The following is a 17,705-nucleotide window of genomic DNA, read 5'->3' as shown; positions in this document are numbered from 1 at the left end:
TTGTGCTTTTGTCTCCTCTCTAAACAGAAACACAGATGCATCGATGAGATCATGAGGCAGGTGTTCATGAGACAGGATACATTCCAGGACTTTTTTTTTTTTGGAGGGAAGAGTTTTCATCATTTGTTCCATTTCTGTAGTTTGTTTCTCATGTATATATGACTCTAGAGCCTTAGTTAAAATCAATAGATTTGTAAACCACAAGGGAGAAATCTTGACCCAGCTGAAGTCAATGGGTGTTTTTTTTCCATTGACGTCACCAGAGCCAGGATTTCAACCCAAATAACAGACGTCTTTCTCTTAAGGACTCCTAAGTAGACAGGATTTCCAGACTAAAAATTATGTGAGAAGAAAAACAGAGTAAAGTAATAAAAACCACTCAGACTGAACTGATCTAGAAGACTTTCACTGACTAATAACAGATCTTCACTCAGTCTAATAGCTCAGTACTTTACCTAATAAGCAAAATGTCAGGACTTACATAGATTATGGTCATTACTACACGAAATTAATTTACTCTGTGAGAGCCAAACTATGACCTCGACATTCTCCTACCTAGGGCTCAGGCAATTAAAAAATATTATTTTAAGAAGTGCTTTTTACTCTCACAGTTTCATAGAGATTAATTATTAGACAACAATCTAGCTCTCAAGGCTAAAGAAAAAAATGTGAAAATACAAAGTACAAGACTAAAAGCAAGCAGACAAATAAAAGGATTAGGCTAGAATATCTTACATTTTATGACATTTTAAGTTCTTCTGGGGCCATGACTTGAATTTCTGTGGCAGTTGGAGTAATAGAGCTGGCAACAGTTGCTCTCTCTTTCTCTCCTTGACTTTTCCCTAAAAGAAAAAAGTTACCTAAATTGCAAGTTAATCCTTCATTGATGCATAGAGGCTGACAACAAAATCACTGTCTCTAACCCTAAATTAAGAGCTTTTGAGATCTTCAAGTTCACTTATATTTTCCCTTCTAAGTGCTGTTTTACAGTCATGAGTTGTTACGTGTTTAAAAGCTGTTTAGAAACACCAAAAAAAAAAAAAAAAAAAAGAATGAAAACTATCTGTGTGAAACACAGCAAGCACCAAGCTCAGCTACACTTCTTTGTAAGGTCTGAGTAACCAGTGAACTAAATCATACCCTGCCCTGCTCTTGCAAAAGTCAAGGAGGGATAAAATGAGGGATTTTGCTTTGAGCTGCTAATAAGCCTCTGTTTCACCTCCAGAGGGAGCTATGATGGACCCTGAGGTTATGTTCATGTTCTCCTATGGCATTTCAATCTGGGGGGGCTTTTGCAGAACGGCAGTGATGAAGTGTGCACTGGGCAACTTGGTCTGAGAGGAATATTTACCTCAGTGCTACAAGTTCATTAGGAGAATAATCCATTAATAAAAACAAATGTAAAGCTCATGTTTCAAACTTAAGTAAAATCTTTTGTCTGATTAATTCCCAGAGAAGAGGGAGAATAGAGGGAGAGAAAATGAAGGGAAGGGGTTGCTAGCCAATACAGCTGGATCCAGGCAGCACTGATGTTTCATACTGGTCCAGGTGAGGCTCAGTTCACCCTTTGGAGCAGGAGTTGTTGTTACAGTCCTCCTGTTGCAGGATGTTACTGAAAGTTTTGCTTTACATTTCAAAGCTCAGAGACCACACCTGGATGGCTCTCTTTGCATACAGAATAATACCAGCACTACCCTAGGCCAAATACAGATTTATTCCAAGTGGAAAGGTTTTCTGTGAAGAATGCTGTGAAATTCTTGTGTTCATTGCTAATAGAAAAGTAGAAAGTAAAGAAGCCACAGCCATCTGGCAGCTACCCTTGCTGGACCTTCTAAAATTTTAGCACAATCTAATAGCAACTATAATCTTTGGTACAAGGTTTTCATTGTTCTAGGCAATTATGCAGTAAGTAGCCATCATACTGTACTTTGTAGTTTCTACAGCCTACGAAATATTGATGCACCAAAGAAACTGCATAAAGAATACTTCTCTGTAGTACTGACAGAAAACACAAGCAAGGTTTTAATAAAACATGGAAAATGGCTTTGTAATGTATGGAGCTGTTTTCTGCTTTACAGATGTGTGATATGTAGTTCACAGTGCAGCTATTCTGCTTCCTTCAGTGACATCAGAAAGAACATTCATCCTGAAGGCTTCATTTATAATGACTGAGATTAAAGGAGAGACTTATGAGAATTCTTATGGAGAGGAACATGTAACTGTCTCATACGCCTGTGACACAACATAACTTTACTGATAGGAAGAACTCAGAGGATTCTGTTGTGCAAGAGCAGTGTTTCTGCTTGTAAAGACTAAGATAACAGAGAAAGTATTATGCTATTACAAATATAATATCTAATATGGCCTGGCAGGAAAGGGAATGTTTGTTTTGGTCACTAAGTGAAAAAATTCAACTTAAAATTGGCTTAATCACTAAATGGTAAGAAAAATTCTAAGTGTACATCAGAATGTTTGTACTTCATTCTTTAGTAGAATTTCAAGGCATTTACCTCCTATTGGTTTGTACATTAATCCTCTTGAAAGCTGCCTGGCACTTGTCTAGACCTGATTTAAGATGTCTTAAGAACTTTGTTTTACCCTGGCACAATTATGAATCTCATGCTGCCTAAAACGGGTACTGTCTACTCCATGGAGGCTCTTTAACTTTGGAGCTGCTTTTTGTTTTGATATTCTGCAAAATTAAAGCAGTCTTTTCAAGAGAAACACCCCCAGCTGTGGTTGTGGTGTGAAGCAGAAATGGCTCTGTTCCATGTACAGAACAAAGCACATTCCACAAGCCTTGTCTCACCGGGTGCAGTAGCTGCTACTGGGGCTCTAAGGAGCTCTGCCAGGGCACTCACATCCCCTCAGATCAGGTACCCAATGCAGGTGGCATCTCAGGGCAATCTTGAGAACATGAGAAAGAACAGAAAGACCAAAGCAAGGGCAAACACTGCCTAAATGAGAGGATGAAACCCAGGGGATTCATCCCAGGCTCTTTTCTAGCAGGGATGAGGAACATGCCAGGGATATAAACTCAGCCTTCCTGGAGCATCAAATACACAACTTAGAAAGTGGGTACTGTAACTCCTCAACCTGACAATATATGAACCTGTTACACCACAAAATACCTCTAAGGTGGGAATTTTAGAGAGAAAAGCTGGAATCACTACTGCACTGTAATGCATGTGTTTACTTCACTGTCCCATCAGATAATAAAAAGAAGGGTGAAACTCTTGATTGCAGTATTCAAGCAGCTTCAAGGGAGGAAAAAAAAAAAAGTATTTGGAGTATTTTAATTTATCAGGGAAAACACTGCCACAATTAAATGTCAGATACATTCAAATTAGAAATAGTAATTTTTAAAAATTTTTGTTTTTTATAACACCAAAGTTATTGACCTATGAAATACACTACCAAAAAAGCAAAGGATTTGTATATCTTCAAATCAGGATTGGATGGTTTTCTGTCTGAAACTCTGGTTTATGTTTGACACGAAACTAGGTAAAAGCATCTAACAGTCCCTTGTGGCATCAAAATCAGATGGATCTATGCATATGGAAAACGTTCATTTTTATTTGACTGAGACAAACATACACAAGTGAACACACAGCTTCTCTGAAAAGAGGGACAAAACTATGACAAACAGTGCATCTGAACCCAAGTAAAACTCTAGTTGCCAAAATCTCCCTGGCACCAAGCAAGGGCTTCCATACACTTAAAGGAAAGCTAAAGCTCATGTGGTAGTATTTCCTTTCATGTACATGACTATATCCTGTACACCCTAGAAAATAAGTTCCCAGTACACATATTTCAGGGAAAACTTATCACGAGGTTATGTGGTGGTATTACAGATTTTCTAGTATTGGTAGCCAGCAAACCCTGCTTACTTTCATCCACAAGCTCACAACAAATAGCTTCTGAAGTTTTAATTTAAAAATATTTTTAGTCATGGGTATCCTGCCAGCAGTAAATCAGGGTACAGTTTGATTTTGGACATCTCAAGTACAGCCTACACCTTTCACAGATGGTTTTGTTGATACTCAACTGCAGGTGAATGGATCCTTCTGTAACCCCCTCAGTCTGCTGGGAAGCAGCAGTGTTTTCCAGTCAAGTACCTGCAGCCCAGTACTATAGACTTCTGACCAGCAACTTCCAAAGGGCTCACAAACCAGACAGTTTGTTATTTTGTTCCCAACAGAGTCATCTGCTCAGAAAAGAATACATCCACTTTTAAAAATCCTGTTCTGCTGAACATTAGTGAAAGGGATTTTGTAATCACACAACAGAAATCTACAAGCTGGCTCCACATTCCAGCTCTCTTACTCTCTCATTTCTTGTTTAAACCAACCAGGTAGCTGAAAAAGACCAGGTACAGAAGCAATGAGATGGATCTGGGCAGGAGTGTTAGTAGCTAGACCTTCACACTGTTGCAAACTCCAGGTTATTTACTTACTGAGTCAAAGCTCACCTTGACACCAGTTGATTTACTGGGGCCAGCTCCATTAGCAGCCCTGATGTAAGGAGGCACAACCAAAAAACAAAAGTTACCACTGCAACCTATAAAGCAGATTTTTCCACTTTCTACAGTCATACAACAAAAGATGGGGATGGCTTCACTCCCTAAGCCAGCAGCAGTGAGAATGTTGTGAAGGTCAGCAGCAGGAACCCTACCACTGCCACACTGGCCATCTTAGACCAACCTAATCTAAATTTTCTCAAAAATATAGATTCCCCTACCCTAGTCTGTCTCTTTACTACTTCTTCCATTTCCTATCAAACAAGCCAAGGTTCTGCTCTTCCATCTTCCTGTGATCAGCTTTAAACTGCACACCATTTTAATCAATGGTGTTAATTTATGCAGCATTTCATTAATTTATGCAAATAGAACTTTAGCCAATGACCTGGGGGTCATTTATGAATGAATCATGCTGCCCTGAGTGCCTGGGTATATTTAACTCTCATTAACTTTTTCAAAGTAGCTACTAATGAGTTTCTTTATCTCATTACTCTTGTAACAAAAAGCCAGAGATGACCAGGTTTGCATGGAAGGGTGTGGGTAACCCCTTCTGGTCTAACACAGTGATCATCTTATAAATACACTGCCCTTTAAAGTCACCTCAAGTGAGTTCAAGGCAGTAGCAGGTTAACAGCTCAAGACAAAACATGCAGGCTGCACTCAGCAACAGCCCATGAACAGCACTGAACCATTTCTGGAAACTATTTGTTTTCACTTTCTTTTGAGAGAAAGGAATGCTATTAAAATCAGAATTCTGGAGAAACTGAAGGCTCTGAGACCAAGTTGATTGTAGAAATATAAATAGGTACAAATCCAAGCAACAGTTTGTTAGAAGGAGTAGCTAAATATAAGGGCTTCAAAAGAAACATGTCACTCCTGATGGTACAGCTCCACTGGTTTTATGATTCAGAAATACTTTCCATGAAAAAGGTTGCATAGTTGGAAGATTTTATTGCATACTTGGAAGATTTTATACTCGCAAAGTCCTAGTGAAGTTTTTTTATAGTGTGTTGTGTGATCTGTTTTGCAGAAAATGTTATTTTTGACTACTATAATCTACTGCTGCTGCTAAAATCATTATCGTGGCTTTGACACTGGGGTTATATCATGCTCCTTAGCATCTTTCCTTTGCTGTACCATGCCTGCACATATTGCTTCCATTCTCTGGTCAGTAAAAACTTAGGTCTTACCCTTCTACCCCTTTTTCCCAGGAGTAAGCAGCTACCTCAACATCACCTCCTTCAGAGGTGCCCTGGATGGCTGGGCAAGCCAGGTGGTAGGTAGCCAGCCTGCTGAAGACCCAGAACCAATGCTCATGAACAAAGAACTGCCTGCCTTTCCAGTTACCTATTTTTTTTTTTTTTTTTTTTTTGCCAGTGGACATCTTGTACCATCTGGATTTCAAGGTCTCTGCATCAGGGACTTGCTTTTTTATTCACAAGACTGATTCAAATTTCCATCCATTTTCCTTATTGTCCAAGCAAACAACAAATAATACTTTCAGATGAAAGAATGCAGTAAGTCCTATTTTTTCTGCATGGAAAAAAAAAAAAGAAAAAAAAAAAAGGCAATGTTGATCAGACACTGGGACCAGTTTGCATTTCAATTTATCAATTGGGAGACTTTTGGTTTTAGACTATTTTTTTTTTTTTTGCATAACTACTAGAAGCACTCCTATCTGAAAGCACACTGCAATATTTGCTTGAAGTTTGTTGTTTTAGCAGACATCCCCCTCAATTACCATTTTGACTAAAATAACAGTGGTAAGAAATGCAGAGGGCCAACCAGCACAAACAGTTCAAAGTGGTTTCAGCTATCCTTGAGCCCTGGCCTGCTCCTCATACGCACATCAACAAATCCTTTTAAGATAATAGCAGCTATTTAAATCATATTTTTTCAGCCATTAGTAAACCAGACCTTCTTTCTTTCTGGTATTTAAAAGTGAGATGAGACCTCTGTGTAGGACTGAAAGGAGCTGTTTTCCTTTTTGCTTCTCACCCACTTGGATGCTATGAATGCTGAAGAGCAGAGGGAGGAAACACTCTCTGCATGGATTCTGTTATACCAAAATTAAAAAGTTTTGTTGGCACTGAACACAGGAATTCAAAGCCTGCCTTGTATTTTTTCTGGCATTAATTAAATGTAATAGGTTTTCTAAAAAAGCTTTTGTGCAAATTCCTACTTGAAGTTTCACATGAGGGTTTGGCATGAGACAAATCGCCGTCTTAACACCATGTACACACAGGTACCTGAAGGGATGGTTGTGCATCTCAAAACCTGTTGGGAGAGACAACAGGGAGAGGCAGTTTGCAGCAGTCCTGGGCCAACCTGTGGCTTTTGAGCTGCATGTGACTCAGCAGCAAGTAAGGTACAGCTCCTGTGCCAGGGTTGTACCACAGATGTTAATTACTTCAGATTTTTAGCTATAAAAGGACATCAGGAACCATTAGGGATTGCTGAGAGCAGTATTACCCTGTGGGCTGCAGCTGTGTGTTCAGTCTCATCCCATCACACAGTGGGGGAGTAGAATCCCCCGAGTGCTATCAGTGTGTTATGGTCAATGCTGCAATCCCACAGCCTGCATTCCCTCTGCTCTCTGAGGTAGATAAATCTTGGCAAGCTGGTTTGAAGCGTTAGCCAAGCTGTGTGCTCCCTCAGAGTTCAGCTGCCTGGGCTATACAAATATGAGTGGCCCTTTGAATTCATGCAGTTAAAGCAGAGCACTTTCTGGGGCCAGTGGCACAGCCAGGAGTGACACAGCTGGCACTGTGTCACCCTCCCTAATGCATTTTGACTTGGCAGACCAGGTAGGCATTAACAGCAAAGCTGCTCCTTCAAAGAAGTCTGGTATGATGCTCAAATTCCCACCAGTGGACCTGAAGCAAGAGGCCCTTAGGGACACCAGGTTTGGCTCCTTTGTGGCCCACAGGTTGTTAGAACCACACACAGAGAGGATGAGGTGTGAAGTCTCCTTCCAAACAAAACCTCTTGTTCAAAAGATGCTGTACACACACCAGTCCTATGATGGAGGCCCTGTGCAATCATAGAGATTGATCATTTACCACCCAAATGCTGTTTATAAGCATTTGAACATCATTCTGCTTTGCAGCAATTTGAATTAGACTTTGCCCATCACTAATTTTGCTCTCAAGTGCTCAAGATCTCAGGAAGGCCTTAGTGAACACCACGAAATTGGATTCTGGTTATTGGCTAGGAAGAGAAAAGCAAATACTAAGATATTTACAAAAAACCAGACTTTTTGGTATTTTTACCTAATCAGAAGCTGCTAAACAAGAAATTTCCAGAAGCCTCCAAAACATTAAGTCACCTTAATGTGACTAAGCACCCTTACTTTGATATTTATCTCCATTTCAAAATACTTCAATCATTAAGTTAACTGAAAGGTAACCCAGCTCTGAAACCCTGCCACACTGTGCAACTGCTCTTTGCTGAAAATCACACCACACTTCATTAAATCCCCTGCGGGGGCAGGGCGGGGGAAGGAAAAAAAGAAAGAAACCTCCTTTAACTAAAGCCTGGAATGACTCGCAGCCAAATAGATGATGCTTAAGCAAGTGTGCCTAAGTGCAGTACACTTCACAGTTCATTATGGGATTAGTCATACTTAGAAAACACGTATTTGAAACTAGCATTTAATACGTATGTCCACTACATAGCTTCAGGATTAATTTTCTCAGACACAAATTTCCCTCTTCACTTTATGGCATCATGTTTTTCACAGTCTCTTGACGTTCAAGCATTCTGCCAGCTCCACACCTCTCAGATCCAAGCTACGTTTTTGAGTCAGCTCCACACGCTGTAATACATGATTTATACTTTTTATAGAGTACACAAACCTTCTGTAAGTTTATATATTTAGTAGCAAGGCAAACTTACTTAATTTTGCAAAGGAAGTTTTCAAATTACCAGTGCAGCAGATTTTTAAAGGTTTGCAAAAGTTTCTATTACTTGCTGTTGGGAGAAACAGACAGCTGCTGCTTTTTTGCTTGCTTTTTTTTGTGTGTGTGCTTTTTTTTTTTAGTTTCTTTTGCAGGACAATTTAACCATGATTTAACGATGTAGTCAGCTCCTTATTTATCAAAACAATCTAATATTTTTTTATCCAGACTACTTCTAGATGAATTGAACTGTTCTGGACCAAATAAGCTATGCAATTACAACAGAATCTACATTTTATATTAACATATGCAGCCATGCACTGGGGAAGTCTTCTTTCTGTGACCTGGACCATATAAACTAGCAAAGAATTTTTCAGGTAGCTTCTACATTAGATGACCCTTTTCTATTTCAGGTGGCAGCATTTTTATGATAGTACCTCTGAAACTTCAAGATTCTGCCACAGGCAACAATTTCTATGGCATGAACTTGTAGAAGAATCCTCAGTCAAGTGAAGTTACATGGTCCAGGAGGGCACAAACAGCCCCAGGACTGGCCTGCTGCAGTAAAACAAGGCTGGACTTGAGCTCAGCAGTGAAACCAAACCAGTCCCAATACATCACACTAGTGGCAGTGAGGTTGGAGAAGAGGTGCTTGGTTTAACACATTCCACAGGAAGAAGGGGATTTATTACAGCAGAAAACCCAAAACATGCATGGAAGCTGGGAATCCATGAATGACAAGCAGTGATTAATTTTCAAGCCAAACATTCCTGCAGACACCTTACAGAGTATGAATTAAAGTGCACTTAGAGGAACTTGCATGACTGTTTTTTTCCCTCTTATGCTGGCCTCCATACTCCTCCTTGAACATACTACTCTCCAAAAAAATAAAACCATTAAATTTTTCATAGTCTTCAAGTATGCTCAGCATCGCTTCTTTTTCAATTAGGGATTAATTTTCAGGGACACATTTCCCTTTTGAAGCCAAAAAGCAGAAGGGAAACACTAAGGGGGAATAGGACCCATGTCCTGCAATTTTTTTCAGAGGTTCTGTCTCTCAGACCTTAAGAAAATAACAGGAATTGGCAAGAGAACAAACATAGGTTCTTCCTTCCTGATATTTCATTTCTATTTCCCAAAAGCAGTGGCTTTGTCTTTAGCCAGTAAAAGTAAGAAAAAGAGAAAGCAACATGTAACCAAAACATAAACTACCATGTCTGATTTTTCTCTTTCCAGGTGCTTTTCTTATTCCTTATATCCTCTTCCTAATCATTGCTGGAATGCCCCTGTTCTATATGGAATTAGCACTAGGACAGTATAACAGAGAAGGGGCTGCCACTGTGTGGAAAATCTGTCCTGTTTTCAAAGGTAAGTGTCCCTCTGCTCACTTCAATAGCACCACGAGGGTGCCACGTGTTTGTGATCACAAAGTAAAGGTCTCTCATCTTTCTACAGACAGCATGATATTTGCTGACCTTTCCTCAACCCTTTAAGTCAGAAGCCTTTTTGTTATCATAGGTGGAGCATAAAATGGCAACAGAGATCATCTTCAGGGTTATTGCTGAGCAATGCAGGAGAGCAATGAGCATGGGCAGTTCAGCCCTCTCTTCCCTTTCCCTCTGAGTACTGGGGAGTAGGAGGAACTGGGGAGGTCTAGATGGAAGGAGAGGCTGGCAATGCAAACACTTAGAAATACCAGATCACACCCAGGTCACATCAGCCCTGCCACCCCCAGCAACTAACATGCCCACTGACTCCATTCAGTTGACTCCATGTAGCTTTCTCTGCAGGGATCAGCCCAACCCAATGGCCAGAACACTCAAATGGAGCTGTGAAGACTGCAGCCACTAGACTTGTAACATCAGACAAGTTATCTGTGTCTCTGTACCTCACTTTTCCTGCCTATGAAATTGGAGCAACGATGCTGATAAAGTTTGTAGAGCAGTTTTCCATCTAGCCATGAAAGGCACGTGTTAAATTAGAAACATCACTATTGTTACTGTTAAGTTTTCCACTAGGGTTAACTCTCAAACATCACAGAATAAAAGGCTGTGGAATATTGTCTTGTGCACTGAGTTGCAGCCACTCTGCAAGGAAGCAATAGCTGAGACTGGATGTTGGGATACTGATCAGGGTGTTTGGCTTTCATCAGGGATATAGGAATCTCCCTGGTGAAAGAGATTTTGCCAAGGGATTTCTGTATTTCTTGAAGAGCATCGAGAATTTCTTAAGCATTGCTTACCAGCAAAAACTGTGAGTTCCCCTGTACCTGTACAAGATTATATCTAATATCTTCTGTAAAAGCCTTTTCAACACAGAGCTATCTGAAATAAAACCACTCAACCGCGAAACCACTGGTTTTAGAAGCTTAAAATTCAGATCATGTTCATCCCACGACAGACAAAAGCTGAAGAGCTTAACAATAGCAATCCAAACTTGGCAGATCGAGTGCTTAGATATAGGTTACACTGAGTAAATGTTAGTTGTCCTTCTCAAAATACAGCTTTCCTCTTCAAGGAGGCCAGTGCCACAGAATAGTAAAACTCTAGATTGTTTTCTTATCAGTCAAACCCCAAACTGACAGCAAAACCAGAGATATAAGAAAAGGAAGGAAGCTAATAAAACACATGCCCCAAATTTCTGAAATTTACGCACACAGATTTACCTAGCCCTTCTACTAAAACTATCACCCACCAATCTGAAGACCCTTCTGGTATCAGTTAATACCTTTGGATGACAATGAGGATTCTGAAACCCTAACTGCAAACATTAGACCATAAGGATCCCAAAGGTTTTTAGCCAAGTACACCACTGTGCTCAGAGGTACTCAATCTGGTGACTTCAGGACTGAAAATGAGGGAAATAGAGTTCATTTAATTTATAGTCTTGTTGACATTCCAGCTGTGTTGACATTTTGATGGTGGATTAACTATACATTATTATTTTAGTGTTCTTATTACTAGAATATAGAATAGTATCATTTATTTCATTCTCAAAAAGTAATGAGTATTGAGTTGTATTTGCATCTCAGTACCAGTATGAAGTCAGTACTTTTAAAGTTTTGACCAAATCTTCTGGTAACAAACAAACAAACAAACAGGTTTTACTGTTAAATTCATGATGCTACTGAGTTGTTTCTGGGATAACTTAAATCTCTCATTCAAATGAGAGTCTACCCACACTTGTAACAGCTTCTCTAAATGAACAGCACTATAGTACTAATTTTAGCTATGAATATTACTGCTAGGAACTCTAAGGACTCTAATTCTAATGAGATGCTTTCATAATGCATGCTATTAAGAATATACCCTTTGCAACACAGTCTGTTTTCATCTCTGCATTTCCAAGGTCTATTTTAGAATGTGGGTGGTGCAGCTTTCCTTTTAAGAAAAGTTAGACCTAGAAACAGGAGAGCAAAATCATTCCTGAACATTCTTATAATATCAGAGGAGTGATAGAGGTACATTTCATCCAGCATTTCTGACTCTTCATATGAAATACCTATTGTCTTTTTGAATTAGAGGAACTTCAGGAACACTTTTTAAAAAGTGCAACATCCCATTCTATTGCAACAGATGTTATTCAGATGTAGTATTTTTAACATTCACATTAATACTTAAGAATCATCTGGGGCAATTCCTCCCCCAATTCTGCTGATCATAATGTAACACTGGCGTTTGAGTATCAACATCCTGAATGTAATTAAGCACCACACAAGTTTCATCTTTCACAATCTTTTCCCCAGTGCCAGTGATAAGCAAACTGACCTGTCAATTGAACACCTCCTAGACAGTAACTTTGGGATATGCAGCAGTCTTTGAACTCCCAACTTCAGGGTCAGTGTCTGTTCCTTATGCAAACCATAAACCAAGGATTAATACTCAAAGTGTGTGCTACTTTTCTTGCTTCATCAAGAAATAGGAAAACCTAAGAATCTCCAACTTCTAGGCCTCCAGTGCAGTATCTCAAAACAAAACAAAACAAAACACCAAACTGAAGAAATTTAGAAGTCTGGGTTTACACTTAGATGCTGTGACAATCCTAAACCAGCCACAGCCTCTATTACGTGTCATATGTTCAGCTTTTGAGTAGAATCCAGAGAACAATCATGCACACAGACTAAAGGAAGGATGATTAAGCCACAATGAAGCTTCCTCAGCAGTCCTGGAAACAAACTTTTATTCCACACTGACTTAGTACCAAAGCTTCCCCCCAAACCATTGGAAAATGTCCATTTTCAGGAGGAGAACATGCACTCTCTGGGGTTCTCTATCCAAAAGAATCACTGAAGCACACTTCACAGTAGGCAAAAATATAAAACAAATCTTCAAAGTCAAAAGAGAATGCTCACAGTGGGGATTCTGTAATCCTGGGGAGATAATGAAAGGGTTTGAAGGTCCAGACATAGCTTAGACCCAAGCTTGATATTCACCAGGGTTTGCTGAGAACCACTTGGAGTCCCTCAGTGGAACAGAACAGACCTTTTCATGTATATTCTGGTCCTAGTTACAAGCTGATGGAAACCAGTCTGGAGAGTAACAGTTGGAAAGAGGCAGGAATGTCTGTTCCAAACTAGCTCAGGGTGGGAGTGTGCAGCAAAGAGAAATTTCACTTAAGTCTTGAGCTTTGCTTTTCCAAGAGAAGTTGCCAAGGACTCTGACATTATAAAGTGAGTTTCACTCCTAACATGGGCTTGCAGTCTTCTGCATTGGAAGCAAATCAGCAGCAGAGTTGTACAAGGGCAATTTTTGACATTGCACTGCTTTAATTTCTGTTTCTGGCAAACAAGTGGACTTGCTAAAAGCTTTTATTTTTCAAAAATCATTCATGTAATTTTTTGCTTGTTTGTTTTAAGGTCAGTGACAGAATGTCAGCATCTATATATATAAACATAGTTATTTTTATTATTATTGGTCTGTAGATCTAAAATTAAGTTGTAACCATGTATGGCTGAGGTTAAGCCATGTGTGCATATACTTGTTGCATGTAAAACAATGTGTAATCTAGTTTTCCTTTGCCTTTAGGTGTAGGCTATGCAGTGATCCTCATAGCTCTTTACGTGGGTTTCTACTACAACGTTATCATAGCTTGGTCTCTGTATTATCTATTTTCATCATTCACATTTGAGCTCCCCTGGACAAACTGTGACAACAGCTGGAACAGCCCAAACTGTACAGATCCCAAACTCTTCAACGCATCAGTGCTTGGCAATGGTACCAAATACTCGAAGTACAAGCTCACTCCTGCAGCTGAATTTTATGAGTAAGTGTTGACTTGACTTCAGTATTTATTCATAATTCTATGTCTTAAGAGTGTTTCCTCTGGAAAGTAAAATAGCTTAGCATCCAGTCTCTAAAATAAGCATCAGAAGGCTAAGGTTAACATGCAGTTGTAGTGTTGATCTGTAATCCTGTGTGCCTGGGACTCTGCAAGCTTTGGTTTCTTCTGTATAAATTCAATACTTGCCACCAAGCAACACAGAACTGAACAACAGAAACAAATCTCCAACATTTTCTTGGGCCAACTTTGCCAGGGGAAAGGAAACAGCAACCTTCTCACAAAGATGAGAATATTCATGTAGCATGCAAAACTGAGCTGGTTTTAAGGCTTTAAAATAATCATTTGTTCAACAGACTTGACCTGTTTCTCCACTTGTAAAATATCTCAGACGAGACCTGTTTGCTCAGCTGCTTCAATAGTTCAATGAAGTTAGATGAAGCACTGAGCAGGGAGGAGAGCACCAAAGCTAGAAAAAGTCCATCTTTCGACGATTCCTAAGCAAAAGAGCATTCTGCAATATGGGCCAAAATGGGCAAAGGCATGCTGAAATCACACTTGGAATCAAACTAAAACAGTATTTAAATTAACAACTGAATAAAGGTCTCCATCTGTGTATATATAACCCCACTATGGACCTTCAGGGGAAAAGTGGGATTTGGTTATACAGAAAGAAGAGTGGGCATCAGGCTAATTGAACCAGATGTTCAATTAATCTGAAAAATCAATTAATATTTCTGAGTGGGCAAGGGAAGGATATCAGGGCACACACCTGCTGAGCAGCAAGTCCAGCCCTGAAGGAACAAAGGGACACCACTCTTATAAATAAGCTAATGTGTGTTACACCCTGCCTGGGTTCAGTAGGGATCTTTAGGTCTGTGTTTATAGCTCTGAAACATTTGTGGCTGCTATTTTTCCTCTTTCAGCACAGTGAAAGATCAGTACTGATATATAAAATGTTGGCAGGGATTTGGGTAAACTAAACTCAGTGCTTTGAAAACAATAAGGGGGTTTAAGTTCAAAGGAACTCACTACAATGGCAAATAATGACAGCTAGGAAATCTAGTGCCTCTACAAAGAGAGTATGTGGTGTGTTCAGAACTCAGATGTAAAGAGAGAATTTCTAGCAAAAGGCAATGTACCTATGTAGGCAGGTAAAGAACCTGACTATGAAATGAATGGTAGGAAAGTATATATTCAGCATCTTCAGTCAAGGAATTGGGTTATTACAGAACTTTCATGTGAATAGCATTTTTAAAAAGGTTTCTTTCCATTTTGTTGTGCTTAAAACTTTATAAAGCACAATAGAAACCTATTATTCTTGTTTTGCTCCTTTGTGATTTAAAGTTGTTCTATGCATTTTCCCCCATCACATGATACTTGGGGTAGGATTTTGAATTTGTAGCAGGTGATGTAGTGGTAGAATTTATTCAAATGTTTTGATTTAGTTCCACTGATCTGGGGAACAGCTCAATTTGTGATTCTGTCTGTATACTGAAATTTGAAACATTAGGGTACTTTTCTTACTATGAAACAGATTCAAGTAGCAGTTTTCAGAAGGTAAGAATAAAAAGGAATTTGACATTTGATTATGCTTTGATCCCTGAATTTCAGGGCAGTAATTAAGTCCCTAGGCCCTGTGCTTATTAGCACCCAAATTATATTGCAAAAATGAGAAGAATAACCACTCAAGTAACACAATCTATAACACCTGCTTCCTCAGCTGTAAAAACAGGGAATCCCAAGGGGCATTATGGTCACTTATCCAGTGTTTGGATGAGCTCATCAAATCCAGCTGTAAAGTTCAGGTGCAGACCCAAACTGTGCAAAGTTGCAGTGGATTCAGATCCAACCCAATAAAGACAACCCAAATCAGAATGCAATGTTTCTTATATGAAATAGCCAAAGTCATTACCATGGCCTTTTGACAATGAGGAGAGATGAATCTTCTGATTGTGAAATTTCATATTACATGCAAAAATCAGGAAACAGAAGTGATGATGCAACATTAAATTTGCATTTGTGTAAGGAGTTTGCAAAATGACACAAACGCATTGGATGCAGCATATTGTCAAATAATAATTCAAGCAAGGGTCTAGGCAGGCTACATTCCCTCTGAAAACCCCTTCAGGTAAAGGCTGAATATTCCTTTTAAATATGTGGAGTGTTCTTTTACCATTCTGCACTACCCCTTGAATAACTGCTGAACTTGACCCAAGTTTTTGCAGGAAGAATTGCTTCTTCCTGGCAGATAGCCCTTAGTCCCTTTTAATCAGAAAATCTTTGCCAATTATCAACTGGATAGCCAAGTGATCTTTTCTCAGTAATTCTGTGGATGAGTAAGAGATTTTAAGTAAAAGCATTGCAAAGACTCTGGCTTCCAAATTCTGTGATCACTTCTATTTTCTTAAGGTTTGTACTGCTATCCAGTGATGCCAGATATTGGCAGAAACAGAAACAATTAGATTTGATATAGCAGACTGCAGATTCTAAATTTCTATCAGTTATATAAATAAGGAAATAGAGAAGCTACACCTATAGCAGAGAAAAATCAAACTATGCCAGTCAGACTTCCGTGGATACCCATGGAAGCCCAGCCTCTGCACTAACACAAGATTCAGCAATTAGCATTATTAAAACAGTGATTAAAAACAACAAAACACTGGTGTCCACTGTAAAAACATCATTGAAAGGGAGTGACCTTTGTCAGAAGAGGTAAAAATAAGTTTCATTGCTCTCCTCAGTACCACCAAGGCATATGGGAGACATATGTTTGGAGTATTGGAGACCATGTTTTCAATCACAGTCACCAGAATAACAGCAACTTGCTGCTTTGTGTTACTGGGATGCACTGCAGCTTATGGACAACTTGTTACTACAAGACTACATGGGAAATGGCACAGCTTGAACTTGGTTCTCTAGATTGTATATTTACTTCAAGAACACATGCAAACTTCTGCCTTCCTGGTGGGCAGGCTGAACTAGAAGCAGGGAGGCCAGAAACACCAAACATCTATTTTGCAGTTGAAGAATGACTGAAAGAGGTATTTCCAGAAGAGGCCACGAGCAGAATGGCCCTTAGAGAAACAGACACTTCTCTCTGGGACAAGATTCCTTCACACAAACCTGGCCTGACCATGCATTTAGAGTAGATTACTTCCTACAGCCATGCAGCTGCCAGATCTGTCTCTGTCTCCACCAGCACAGGAATAAACTGTAGGAGTGTGACTGCTCAGATGTGACAGTTCATCTAATACCTCAAGACAGGCACCTCTACATTCAACAGAAATATGCCACTCTCCTTACATTGAGTGAGAGAAGGGAAAACTTGCTAAGAATGTATGCCAAACCTTTCAGTCCAACATAAGAAGGACACAGAGCTCCTTGAATGTGTCAAGAGAAGAGCTACAGAAATGCTCAGGGGGCTGAGCACCTCCCTGGGAAGCCAGGCTGAGGGATTGGGGTTGTTCAGCCTGGAGAAGAGGAGGCTCCCAGGTGACCTTAGAGCAACTATCCAATATCTGAAGGGGCTACAAGAAAGCTGGAGTAGGGCTTTGGACACAGGGGAGTAGGGAGAGGACAAGGGGAAATGGTTTAAAACTTGAAGATGGGAGATTTAGGTTAGATATAACAAAGAAATTCTTTAATTTGAGGGTGGTGAGACACTGGCCCAGGTTGCCCAAGGAAGTTGTGGCTGTCCCCTCCCTGGCAGTGTCTCAGGCCAGGTTGAATGGGGCCTTGAGCAACCTCATCTACTGGAAGGTGTCCCTGCCCATGCAGGGGGTTGGACCTAGATGAGCCTTAAGGTGCCTTCCAACCCAAACCATTCTATGATTCATTCCATGATCTCTGCTTGAGCACCTTTCCCCCTCCTTCACTGACCTTGGTGTATTTTCTCTGGTATTGCTCCCTCTCCTCTTCTTTCCTCTCTTCTCTCCTCATCTCCTCTTTTATATTATTTTTGCAGTTTTATTTCTCCTTTCTTGAATATGTTACTTGCAGAGGTGGGG

The 17,705-nt window shown here is 39.8% G+C and overlaps 1 protein-coding gene across 1 annotated transcript in view; it reads left to right on the top strand.

Moving 5' to 3' along the window:
• SLC6A2 (solute carrier family 6 member 2) overlaps positions 1-17,705 on the top strand; it is a 63,540-nt gene that overhangs the window by 12,013 nt on the left and 33,822 nt on the right. Inside the window, exons 3-4 of the mRNA XM_030457707.1 lie at positions 9,655-9,786; positions 13,443-13,680. Of these exons, the coding sequence (XP_030313567.1) occupies positions 9,655-9,786; positions 13,443-13,680 (370 nt within the window). The remainder of the gene's footprint in view (positions 1-9,654; positions 9,787-13,442; positions 13,681-17,705) is intronic.

This window comes from Calypte anna, chromosome 11 (assembly GCF_003957555.1).
Source record: "Calypte anna isolate BGI_N300 chromosome 11, bCalAnn1_v1.p, whole genome shotgun sequence".
NCBI classification, from domain to species: Eukaryota; Metazoa; Chordata; class Aves; order Apodiformes; family Trochilidae; genus Calypte; species Calypte anna.
This window is presented reverse-complemented; position numbering and strand designations above follow the sequence as displayed.